General features: G+C 37.0%; 1 protein-coding gene across 8 annotated transcripts in view; it reads left to right on the forward strand.

The window, feature by feature from the left end:
- The window catches only part of RALYL (RALY RNA binding protein like), a 714,980-nt gene that overhangs the window by 590,095 nt on the left and 111,533 nt on the right, over nucleotides 1–13,352 (forward strand). For all 8 annotated transcript variants that reach the window (XM_029923807.1, XM_029923812.1, XM_029923804.1 and 5 more), the window contains one exon: nucleotides 4,569–4,601. In XM_029923807.1, the coding sequence (XP_029779667.1) occupies nucleotides 4,569–4,601 (33 nt within the window). The remainder of the gene's footprint in view (nucleotides 1–4,568; nucleotides 4,602–13,352) is intronic.

Consider the following 13,352-nt stretch of genomic DNA (forward strand, 5'->3'; position numbering starts at 1 on the left):
AAGGTTTAAAAAGAACTTTCATGAGCTTCTTCTCTAGGTAGACTTGCAAGGTTAATATTCTTACTGATCTTGAAACTAGAAGCTAGACTTTTAATTCAAGACTATTGTTCTGAGAATATATCATAGTAATGGAGACAATAATTAATAGCAGCTTAGTGACAGGACTGTCCCTGTAAGATGCAGGTGTCAGGATTAGCTTTATGAAGGAGTTAGATAAACTCATAAGACAAATAGATCATGCATAGGGAAAGGATTTAAAAAGTAGTATTCTGGTATAGAAATAGAATGCTTAAAGACACCAAAGCTGGGGTGCCTGGGTGGCTCAGTTGGTTAAGCATCCAGCTTCGGCTCAGGTCATGATCTCATAGTTCGTGGGTTCGAGCCCTGCGTCGGGCTCTGTGCTGACAGCTAGCTCAGAGCCTGAAGCCTGTCTTTGGACTCTGTCTCTCTCTCTCTCTGACCCTCCTCTGCTTGTGCTGTCTCTGTCTCTCAAAAATAAACTTTAAAAAAAAATTTTTTTAATTTTTTAAAAGACCCCAAAGCAAAGGAGAATTTTTTAAGTAGTAAATAGACAAATATCATGGAATAAAGTGGTTGGTACGAGAAGTGATAGAGCGTGACATGGAAAGTTAGCATGAGGCCTGTTTCTGACAAGCTTCCGAATGCCACAGTAACGGGTTTGGGCATCTTCCTATGGTTATGAGATTGTCAAGAAATATGGTGACGTGAAAATAGCATTGTAGGGGAGTTGATCTGTCAGTAGTAGGTGCAGAAAAGTGGTGATGTAGAGAGGGAATTCAGATTATTCTGATCTTCTAATTCTGGGAGAATATCTTGATATGTATTAAAATAAAGAGTGCCTATTTTGACAGGTTGTTTCCAGTTCCTTCCAGCAATATAATTATAGGTTGTACATTGGCATACCTTTTCTATAAAGGCCATAGAGCAAATGTTTTCAAACTGTGGATACACAGTTACAACAGTATTACAACTGTTACAACTACTCCACTTGTTACTGAAGCACAAAAGCAGCCTTAAACAAGATATTAAACAAGTAAGCATGACTGTGTCTCAATAAACTTTATGGACTCTGAAAATTGAAATTTCATATAATTTTCATGTGTCACAAAGTATTATTCTTTTTTTGATAATTTTTCAACCATTTCAAAATGTATACTTGCGGGGTGCCTGGGTGAGCGTCTGACTAAGGCTCAGGTCATGATCTCACGGTTCTCGGGTTTGAGCCCTGCTGTGCTGACAGCTCAGAGCCTGGAGCCTGCTTTGGATTCTGTGTCTCCCTCTCTCTCTGCCCGCCCCTCCCCATTCACACTATTTCTGTCTCTGTCTCCCAAAAAATAAATAAACATTAAAAAGTCTTTAATCTGAAAAAAGAAAAACAGAAGAAAAATGTACACTTGTGAGCATAGCCTAACTGGTAGAGATGTTGATTCACTATGTTGTACACCTAGAACTAATGTAACATTGTGTGTCAATGATGTAAAAGTCATTCCTAGTTTGTAGGTTCTACAAAAAAGGTGGTAAGCAGGATTTGGCCTATAGACTAGAGTTTGCCAGCCCCTGTTTTATAGAACATCAGTCAGAACTCGCAATCCAGTATCACTTTCAAAATTTTGAATTTTCCTTTGAATTCTTTTGAATGTTTGGGAAGAAATAATTGAAGTAAGTGAAGTGGTAAAAGCAGGAGACAATTAACTAGCTAGTGGGACTAACAATATCAACCACGGGTGCCAGTGGGGCAACGTATGTCCTTACGTGCTCCAACCTAACAAGTGTTTGTCTGAAGCATTCAGAAAAAGAAAAGGAAAATCAATAAGTAAATATTACTTCAAACACATTCTGACTCAGTGGTTTAGTAATTGCACAGGGAAAGGCAAAATGGTGGGTCATTCTTTTCTTCATGTTGTTTGTGGTACCTTCCATGAAAGCAGCATCACGCAGCCCATAAACAAATGATATGAGTGGGGACACGGAAGGGGACTTTACTGTGAAACAGTGTGAGTTTGCAGCAGCTGTGAACAAACAGTTTATGTTTGGTGAAACCAGCCAGGCTGGGGTAAATAATGAGAACCAACCTGGGAATAGAGTGAAGGGAAAGATGTAAAAGTCATAAAGGAAACACTGCCAGCCCGTTGCTAATTGAGATGTGGAGGGTGAAAACAAGAGATGAATCAGGTATTTTAAAAGTTTCTCTTACTGGATTTGTCAAAGGCACTAAGTAAGAAGCAGGCGGCTGTGGGAGGCAAGGGGACATTGTAGGCAGCGGGAGATGGGGAGCCAGGAGCCCGGGAGATAGCACCTCACACAAGCAAAATACACGCGTACACTAAAGTCTGACGGGTGTGAGGCTGAAATTATTGGCAAAAATAGAAGGGATCCCATTTCATACCACGTGTTGTGTACTGACTAAGTATTACTGATTAGAAAGTAAGGGAGAAGTGAGACTGTCCTGATGTGGATGATCCAAATAAATCAACGGTCCCTGCATCATATTGTACAGAGTCCTCCTCATTGCTTCCCGGTACTTTCTTTTGATCACTTAGCACTGGTCATGTCTTATAAAACAAACATATACAAATATATTTCATTATTTATCTTCAAGTTTTTCCCCTTAGTTCTATGTTCTTATGCATATCTTAAATATATGGTACCAACAAACACACAACATGGCAAGTGATTGCCAGGGAGGTGTAAAATATAAAATCAGAAAATAAATAAATAAAATCAAAATTCAGAAAAGGAAGAGGCTACATAAATAAACGTCTCCAAACTCTGAGCACCATCTATTGGTTTTCTCTGCCTCCTAGGGCATACTGTATACATACATAATTTTTTTTCGTGTTTTTTATTTATTTTTGAGAGACAGAGAGAGACAGCGCGAGCAAGGGAGGGTCAGAGAGGGAGACACAGAATCTGAAGCAGGCTCCAGGCTCTGAGCTAGCAGTCAGCACAGAGCCTGATGTGGATCTCAAAACCACCAACTGTGAGATCATGACCTGAGCCAAAGCTGACATTCAACCAACTGAGCCACCCAGGCGCCTCTATACTGTTCCCTAATAGAGTCCCTTCTGGCTACGACTGTTCACCTAAAGCGACAGGGCAAGTGGCAGGGACCTGTGTCAGCTCTGCCCATTACATGGGACAAGGCATATTTATAATAAACTATTTTTATAAGCATAAAACAAAATAGAGACAAAAGGTGATTATTGTCTTTATTGTTTAGATTCATACTATTTTATTCTGTATACAACAAAATACAATATACTGTATACAAAATACAGTATTTTGGCCGAATTCTAAGACAAGCCCTTTCAATTGTCCACTTCAATATGTGACCAGCTTATGTGGTGTTTGTCACAGGATTAAATTTCCTGCCCTTTCCCCACAACTATTTATATGTAAATAAAGTATTTTAAAACATGAAGGCTCCTTAAAGATCTTACACATGAGGATTTAGATTAAAATGTCTTTATTTAACCAATAATCATATATTAAGAAACTTGTATGAAAACAGAATGGCCAATATACAACCACCACTGGTCTCTTTCATTATTATTTAGGAAACATTTAAAAGTGTACACTTTCCTGGGGCGCCTGGGTGGCTCAGTCGGTTAGGCCTCCGGCTTCAGCTCAGGTCAGATCTCATGTTTGTGGGTTCGAGCCCCGCGTCAGGCTCTGTGCTGACAGCTAGCTCAGAGCCTGGAGCCTGCTTCCGGTTCTGTGTCTCCTTCTCTCTCTGCCCCTCCCCCTCTCATGCTCTGTCTCTCTCTGTATCAAAAATAAATAAAACATTAAAAAAAATTAAAAAAAAAAGTGTACACTTTCCTGATTGATTTGCCTTTTGCAGAGACTATATAATTAATTTCTAAAACAGGAAAATTAACTGGAAGCAATCCTAGCCTCCAGAAAGCTTTTTAAGTGACTTGCTCAAGATACCACAACTAATCAGAGGCTTCAGAATTAGAATTCTTCTTTAATATGTTAGAAGGTACAAAACATACCTGGTTCTTAAGAGACACAGAGGAGGCAGTAATAATCTAATCTGTTGACTTGACTTCCCCTCAACCCACCCCCCAGTCTTGCTGCTGCCGGTAAATGACCATGAATGTCATGCTGCTTCTTTCTTTGTTACAGAATATTTACTAGAAATAAATTACTAAGCCAATATGTAACCAAATGCATTATATATGTCTTTACTACTATAACAGCCACAAATAGACATATCAAAACTTCCACAAATTTCTATAAAAAAGAAAAGTAGATATAGAGAGTGCAAATCAGAATTAGACTAACAGGGCTGTTATCTTAATGTATCATTTAAATGCTACATTCCCATTCTAAATCTTTTGTTTTATTTAGCCTCTGCATTAAGTCAGCCAGAATTTGAATTAGTCCAGATTACATCTTGATATATCATTTATAGCTTTTTATTAGTGCTAAAGTGTACATTTTTATCTAAACAAGTATAATAATTTTGTCAGATTCATATAAGAACAATTTTAAGTGTATAGAAAATTGTATTAAAATAAATTTTTCATATTTTTTCATAGACTTGAGTCAAAGGAGCCTTTCCTGTCTGTTGGGTGAGTACATGTCTATTTTTTTAAATCTCAGTTCTTTAATTGATTTTTAACAAGGGCTTCTGGGATGGTGTTTTGAGTCACATAATTCCATATTCAGAGTCATCCTACATCATTGGATCATATCCTCAGCAACATTGCTATCTACATTTTATAAAGACTTAACTAAAATTCTCACTAGGCTGTTTGATGACCTCAGAAATTTAGCAAATGAATGCATATGAAATCCTGTATCTTCTAAAAAAGCCAAACAAGGTATACTATAATTTTCTATATTCTCATCGTGTAAAGATATGCTCACATTGGCTTTACAAATTTCCTGAGCCACAGCTTCACTATTCCTAGTCTGTCTACTCGTTTTTGCACTGTTTTCTCTTCGTCTAGTATTTCTTCTCCTTTTTTTTCTCAATCTGTCTTCAAAATCTGTATCGATCTTTTCTCCTTTTCTCCCATTTCACTTTTATTTCTCCACTGGAGAAATCAGCTGTCTCTCTGAAGGTAAAGCTAAGGAACCATGAGGGACATTGAGTAGGACCAACACTTGCCTCCTCTGGTAGTATTCTGAGTCACAGTAACATTCTAATAATAGTATATTGTTGAAAGAATACACATGTGCTATTTCTAGGCAATTTGCTAGTAAAGAATCAACAAAGTTGTTTTTATTCATCTACCAAATGATCATTTGCTTAAAATATTAAAATATCTCATTAGAGGACTTTGTCCTGCTCAACATTGTGGTTGATGTTGTGAAGTATCAAAAAGAAGTGCCGTAAAATGTGATTGTTTAAAGGGAAACATGCCATAGTTGAGGAAAACAATCATGTATAAGCAGCCACTATACTCAAGCTTAATGACTAGAAACATGGGATGGGAGTTTATTTTCAAATGATAATATTAATTTTCTTTTTTTTTTGTAACTTTATTTTTTTTTAGAATATAACACTATTTTTTAACATATGCAGTTATTTTCCATCATTTACAATACAGTAGTTACAATGACACTCCAAATGGATAAGCAAAGTAAAACATCAGAGCCCCAACTTCTATTTCATGTAATTAGACTTATACAGAAATTAGAAGGTTAAGTAACAACTAGTTAATCACCTAATTTCACAACTATCTGAAGTGACAATCATTATATAGCAGCTTATCTATGATACATTCAAGATAGATGATACAATTTATTACTTGCCCATAAGCTAAAACACAGCCTTCTTAATACCTTTCCTTAAATTCCACCTCTATACTACAATATACTTGAGGTCAATGCAAAAAAGTAGCTACCTTTAAGTACTTTGTTTTCCATCCTTGAATGTGTGTCACTCCTTGAGTAACATGGTTCCCTTTCCCCTTTCTACTCCTCAAAAAGCTTTTGAGAAAGCCATTTGAATCATGAGAATCAAAATAATGGTTAGGGATGCTGGGAGAAAAGAATGGAGTAGGTGCATTTATTGGAGGATTTCATGAGAAAATGAAAGGTCAAGTTGATCTGGTCCAAAAAAAGTCATTAGAGCATGCTTCTTTCCTTCATTGATCATCAGCTCCTATTGTTAAAAATCTTTGAGCCTGGAGAAATCTTTTATTTTGAATGCATATGTGTCCTGCCCTCAAGTCAAGAGGGCCCAAATAGCTTCTCTTCATGCTTCACTTAATGCGGTTTCTCTGCAGCATTTCCTGCTCTCCCAACTACTTTGAGCTGGCATTCATTTTTCACTGCATACTTTGGTTATACAAAGGCAGACTCTAAATAAGCTTTGTTTTAAACTCATCAGGAGTTTAAGACTCTATATTAGGGCTCAGAAAAAAAAAAAGTTTCCAGAAAAGAATGGCATATAACTCAACAAATACGATAATGGGAAAATTGGTATGGCAACGAGAAGCAGGATGCACTCTTCCTTAGACGGGTCTTCAAAGTGGGGTGAAAACATGCAGCCCAAATGCTTCTGCTGAACTTCAATATTTCAATATAGCTGAACCTCTCCATTTTTCTCCAGGAAAATTATTTCAAATAAAATTGTCCAAAGTGTGTATGAATCTATCTCCTGATCGTTGGTAGTGAAAGCATAAGATGATAGTGGACATAATGGACACTGTACGACTATCAGACAACAGGTAGTCTAATATAAGAACCACTATTCAATTTTGTGACTTTTAATACAAGGAATAATACATGGTATATGGTCTTTGGTATGAGTTGACCTGTCTATACTAGTGAATTTTCCTAGGACTCTGCTCACTTCACATTAATTTTAATTCTATGTTTAATTAAAAAATCATATTAATGAATAGACCCATGCTAAATACTTCACACTTCAGCCCATTGTCTGCCAGTGCCTTAAAGCACTTGTTAATATGTACTTGTAGAAGCTGTGTTTGTCTTCATAGGCTCTTACACTTACAAGCAATGTGTATTAGTTTAGGCAATGACTTAAACTCTCAAGCTTTGGGTCCTTATTTGTGATATGGAGATAAAGGAAGGTAATTTAGATTAAGTATTTAACACTGTTCTTGGCACATAACTTCTGATAAAGATTAGGTTTTATTACAGAAGTAGAGGTATACTCATATATAATGCTCCAAAGAGAACATCAGAGGGCTTGCTTCGGGTCACACATGGAAACCAAAAAACACCTTTATAATGGAGAAGTAAAAAAAACAAAATTATGAATGGCATAAGCTATCAAACAAGATGAGCATAGATATTGGTTTGTTTTTTAATGATGAAAACTAATATTTGTCATTTAAATTTTTTAAATGGAAAGAAATATTGATAAATTTTAATGTGCATCTCTTCTTAATATAAACTAGGGAAAATTTCTTTCTTCCATAAATGTGCTGCAGTATTTATGAAATAAAACTTTTAAATGTCACAACATAAATTCAATCTGGATAAGCCAATGGAAAGCTTTGTCAAAGAAAGTTATAACAGGAATTATTTGCTTATGGAAAAAGATTAGGGAATTGTGAGTGGAAGTTAAGTGAAATCTCAGGTCTCAGTCCTCCAACTATACATTCATATGAGAGGAGCTTTCTTTCATATGCACCAGTAAATTACTAATAAAATAATGTCATTAGGAAAAAATAATAAATTTTGGCCTAGTGTCAGGTAGAAAGGCTCATCCCAGAGTCTGATTCTGTTTACACAGGGGAGGCCAATAATTGCAGTGTTTTCCAAGGCTGTGAAGGTGGGCCTGGAAACCATTGTCTACATCATGGTCTGATTCTTCCGTTCCTTCTCTTACATGAGTATGAAGATTATTCTTATAGACATTTATAGTCTCAGAATATTTTCAGAAAATCTTTGAAATATAACTTCCATAGTTTTCCCAGCTTGGGAAAGTTGGGTTTTGTTGTTGTTGTTGTTTTTTTCTTCACTTTCTTCTTTGATTGGGAAACAGACACAGGGCATATCACAGGGCAGGAAGTAGTGTGATGCCTCCTGGCAAGACCCAGGAGAACGGTAGCCAGAGTCAGGGACATCACCGTGACCAGGCCTCCGCCCAACATCACAGAGGTGTGAGGAGAGACTGGCCCCCCTGTGCCATGATCACCAGCCTTTCCCAGGAGGATCGGAGGCCCCACAGTAATATTTCCTTCCTCAATCACATGCTTGCAATTGTGATTTTGGGAAGCAGAGTTGTGCTGGGGTCTCTCTGAGTGGGACAGCCTCCTGGCGTGTCAAGGCCACGACACCTGTGTTGCAAATACGGATATCAACAGGGCCTTCAACTCGGGACCACCTGTTGGAAGACTTGATGAAGGAACAGATTTTGTTTATCTGGTCCAGGACTCGGTCAGCCAGAGTGCTCCTCAGATGATAGGTGATATGGATTGTGTTCCTAGGGTCCTTAGCAAGGTGGAATATGTCCACTGTGAACTGAAGAGTCCCTGGCCTGGGTCTGGGGACTTTAAAAGCAGAAGACAGATCAGAAAGGCCATCTACCATGCATATGTGGAGGTGGGCACATTGATCTAGAACTGTCTTAAACTTCAGCCATCATAGACCAGGATACACATAAAGAGACCAAATGTCATAGAAGCTTCCACGGTACACAGAGGACATATAACCTATGCTCAGGTGCATCAAACCTCATTCTGATGCTGGCCCAGACCTAGGGCTAGAAATACATAAAACTTTAAATTATTAAATAATATTATTTAAATATTTAATAAATAATTTTTATTAAATGTTGGCTAAAATGTTTTGTATCTTACATTATAAATGTTATATATAAATACAAATAAATATGTGTATATAATGTTACAAATATAAATTTATTATAAATATATAAAATAAAATGTATTTATAAGTTAGGCAAACTGAATTTAAATAATAGACTTAAAAATTAAAAATCTTTCCCATTTCACTCACCCAACAGTCCAAAACATCAGGCAAGCACACTTGTTTTTTAGTGTGGAGCTTAGGCTTGAGTGCTGAGCAAGTGAGTACTAAGCATCTCATATTCTACTCATCTTCAAAATGTTACATTTTAGAGCAATTAAGAAAACACTTCTGGCAAATGTTTCCTGTTATGTGGCATCAGAGAGATTCTGAATTTGGAAATAAGCTGGGAGAAAACAAGCATCAAGTTTGCATTTAGGACAGTGAACAAGAACCAAGTGATCGTCTCAATTAAGATTCTAAGTTATAAATCTTCGTGTAAAATCAGTTGCCTTGAAAAGGGCTTTTTACAGCTTTTTCATGAAAAATACAGATGGAGGGAAAGGAAGCTTTTGTTCATTTGATGTTTGAGACTCCCAGTGTGAAAGGCCATGTCAAGACAGTGCATGAGTTCTCTTGAAGCACAGGTGACTGCTGACACTTCGCAGATGCTGAGCCACATTAAAAATATACTCAAGGCACTAAGTGAAATTTTCCATGTGAATTATTTCTTCTTGCCTCTTCAGCATGAAGTTGGCCTTTTAAAAGAAGACTTTTGGTATGAATCAGTTGTATTTTGGAATTGAAATTTTGGTTCACACCAATATTTCAGCTGATGAATTTCTATATGGGTAGTTTTATTATGGGAAGAATTATGTATTTCATCGATTAAAAAAAAAAACTCAGGGGCACCTGGGTGGCTCAGTAGGTTAAGCGTCCAACTTTAGCTCAGGTCATGATCTTACAGTTTGTGGGTTTGAGCTCCCTATTGGGCTCTGTGCTGACGGCTCAGAGCCTACAACCTACTTAGGATTCTGTGTCTCCTTCTCTCTCTGCTCCTTGCCTGCTCGTTTCTCTCTCTCTCTCTCTCTCTCTCTGTCTCTCTCTCTCTGAAAAATAAATAAATATTTAATTTTTTAAAATTTCAGACTTTTTTCCATTCTATTAGGATAATTTAAATAACAAATAATTTTTTAAAAGATATTGACAAAGCTCAGAATTTTTATTTTGCCAGCTAGTCTGAGAAACATTCAAAACGCATCAAAGGTAAAAATAGAAAAATTCTTATATTTATCTCTGTTGAGGTACTGGCTCAAGGAGTGTGCCAATCATGATCCCGTCAGTCCTGGATCTCCCGCAGGCCCTGAGATGTAGTAAGAGGAAGTGAACAGTGCCAGGGCAGCAAAAATTGATCCTCACATAATTGCTAGCAGCTATATTTTTAATAGTTTTTCTTGGGAGTATGTTTCCCCTTTTATATCCAGCCTTGGAACTGAATTTGGATCTTCAGTATACTTCTGCTGTTGTTATGAAGACATTATTAAATCTTGACACTCTTAGTAGGTCTAATATTTATACCACTTTACTTTTTTCCAGCTTTTGTATGAGACCTTACATTTACTAACAGATGCTAAACATTGTTGTACAGTTTACTACCTATTTTAAGAGCTTAAATTCTGTAATTTGACTTCCTTGGTTTGAATTACATTCTATTACTTCCTATCTAGGTACCTTGGGCAATGTGTTTAGCTCTTCTCCACTAACTCTTAGGGTTGTTTTGAATGAGCTAATATTGCAAAGTGCTTAGAACAGTGTCTGACACATAGTAAATAGGAAAATAAATACCTATTACTATCAATGTCTGGTGTAACATAAAATTATATTATAGGTTTTTTTTTTTTTCCTAAAGGAGTAAGTTCCACTGAATGATAGAAATATTAACTAATTGAATCCCAAAAGCCTGACTGTCCAGTCCCTGGCAATTTAGTTGAATTCTGGGAATAGACATTCACAAGAGAGTGAAAGCACAGAAATGAAGGACTGCCATACTCAGAAGATCTTTGAGGAAGATAGACAAGAAAAAGTAAAATAGTATAAAGACAGGGAGACAATTCCAGAGGGTACTTAGATTTATAGAAAATGTGACTCAAACTATTAAAATCTTTAATGATAGGAGTATGAAAACAGGAAAACACCAATTTAACTATGGTTTCAGTAAAGCATGAAAACATTAAACAAAATTGTATGACTGCTCTGAAGTAATTGGTGTTTACCAATCATTTAGGAATTAAGAGTTAATCTTAAGAACTGAGAAGTTGGGGGTGCCTGAGTGGTTCAATTGGGAAAGGGCCAACTTCGGCTCAGGTCATGATATCACTGTTCATGAGTTTGAGCCCCACGTCAGGCTCTGTGCTGACAGTTCAGAGCCTGAAGCCTGCTGCAGATTCTGTGTCTCCCTCTCACTCTGCCCCTCCCCAATTCATGCTCTATCACTTGCTCTCTCAAAAAGAAAATAAACATAAAAAATTTTTAATAAAAAATAAAAAAGAACTGAGAAGATGGAAAATATAGCCAGATTATCAGGACATTTTTCTAGACAAAAAAGCATGACCTGAGACTACTGGGTGGCTCAGTTGGTTAATCCACCGACTTCAGCAAAGGTCATGATCTCACGGGTTCATGAGTTTAAGCCCTGCACCAGGCTTTGTGCTGACAGCTCAGAGCCTGGATCCTGCTTCAGATTCTGTGTCTCCTTCTCTCTCTGCCCCTTCCCCACTCATACTCTGTCTCTCTCTCTCCTTCAAAAATAAATAAACATTAAAAAGAAAAGCAGGGCCTGAGTCAGGTTAAAAATTCCATAGAATATTGAGAGAGGAAAGAGGATGAGAATCCTTTCCTTCTATGGATTCAGCGAAATCATTGGATGTTTGCTTGTCTATTTTGTTTTTAACCAAAGACTGATGTTTCCCAAAGTAAGTTCATAGTAGAGCCATCTAGAAAGCTGCTGCAATAGTTGAGGCATGATTTAAAAAGTTTCATGACGAGCAGAATGAAGTCACCTCACACCTGTTAGAAGGGCTCTTACCAAAAAGATAAAAGATAACCGACGCTGGTGAAAATGTGGAGAAAAGGGAATCTTTGTGCACGATTGGGGGGGGATGTAAATTGGTGCAGCCACTACAGAAAACAGTATGAAGGGTCCTCAAAAAATAAAAACAGAACTACCCTATGATTCAGCAGCTCCACTTCTGTCTTTCCAAAGGAAATGGAAACACTAACTTGAAAAGACACTCTGCATCCCTCATGTTCATAGTAATATTATTCACAATAGCCATGACATAGAAACACCCAAGTGTCCATTAACAGATAAACAGATAGAGAAAATGTCATACTTATAAAATGTTACATGTTATATAATAAAATATTATCCAGCCTTTAAAAAGAAGGAAGGACATGCTGCCATTTGCAACAGCATGGAATAACCTGAAGGTCATTATCTTATGTGAAATAAGTAAGATGCCTGGTGTAGAAAGACAAATACTGCATGATCCCACTTATAGGTGGAAAACTAAAATAACTGAACTCAGAAACAGGGAATAGTACGGTGGTTGCCAGGGAATAGGAGAATTAGGGATACAAAGTTTCAGTTATATCGGATAAATAAGAATCAGAACATGATGACATTAGTTAATAACACTATGTTGTATATATACTTGAAATTTGCTACAAAAAAAAGCAGACTTTAAGTGTTCTCATCACAAAAGAAATAACTATGTGAGGCGATGGATATGTTAATCAGTTTCATTATGGTTGTCATCTCACAGTGTGTAGGTATATCAAAATGTCATGTGGTACACCTTAAATATATACAATTTTCATTGGATAAGATCTGTACAAGAAAAAAAAATAATGGAAAAAAAGTGCCTGATGGAAATAACATTGTCAAGAGTATTAAAGTCTGAGTGATGGAGTGATGCCTTCGGGGTTTCTCACTGAACTTTGCGGGATCATGGTGAGAATAGGACAGGCTGTAATCCAGGTGGAGCATCAAAACTAAGGGAAGGTTAACAGGAAACTGTCCTGAAGCTCTAAATATGCCCATCTGGCATCCTGAAACCACTAATGGCCGACTTAATGCCCATCTTTTGATGGTCTGGTTTCAATTCTGTGAGTCTCCAGGGAAAAGGGGATAAGGGCATAAAGCCAATTTTTCCCTTCTAAAAATCTATTTTTTTATTTGTTTAGACTCAGACAGTGCTACCACAAAATTAATGGTTCCTTTAGCAAGTGCGCTTGTTTCATTTTTCCCCAACCCCTCCAGGCGGCTTCTCTGGAGAGTACACAAAGTTTCCACGGCGCTATTTTTGCTATCTGAAGCCTTGTGCTCTCAGGCCTGATGCTACAACTGTAATTTTAATTTATCAACCTGCCACTCAGGGAAACGCTGTAAAAACATTTGAAAGCTTAAACCCATTATTTATTTCTGCACCTGTCAATGCCACTCTTCTGTACTTGTCAAAATCATTTAAACCACACTATGATGGCATATACAGTATTGCCAATAAATTGGGTCATCAATCATGTATGTATAT

The sequence above is a fragment of the Suricata suricatta genome, chromosome 15 (genome assembly GCF_006229205.1).
Source record: "Suricata suricatta isolate VVHF042 chromosome 15, meerkat_22Aug2017_6uvM2_HiC, whole genome shotgun sequence".
Classification (NCBI taxonomy): Eukaryota; Metazoa; Chordata; class Mammalia; order Carnivora; family Herpestidae; genus Suricata; species Suricata suricatta.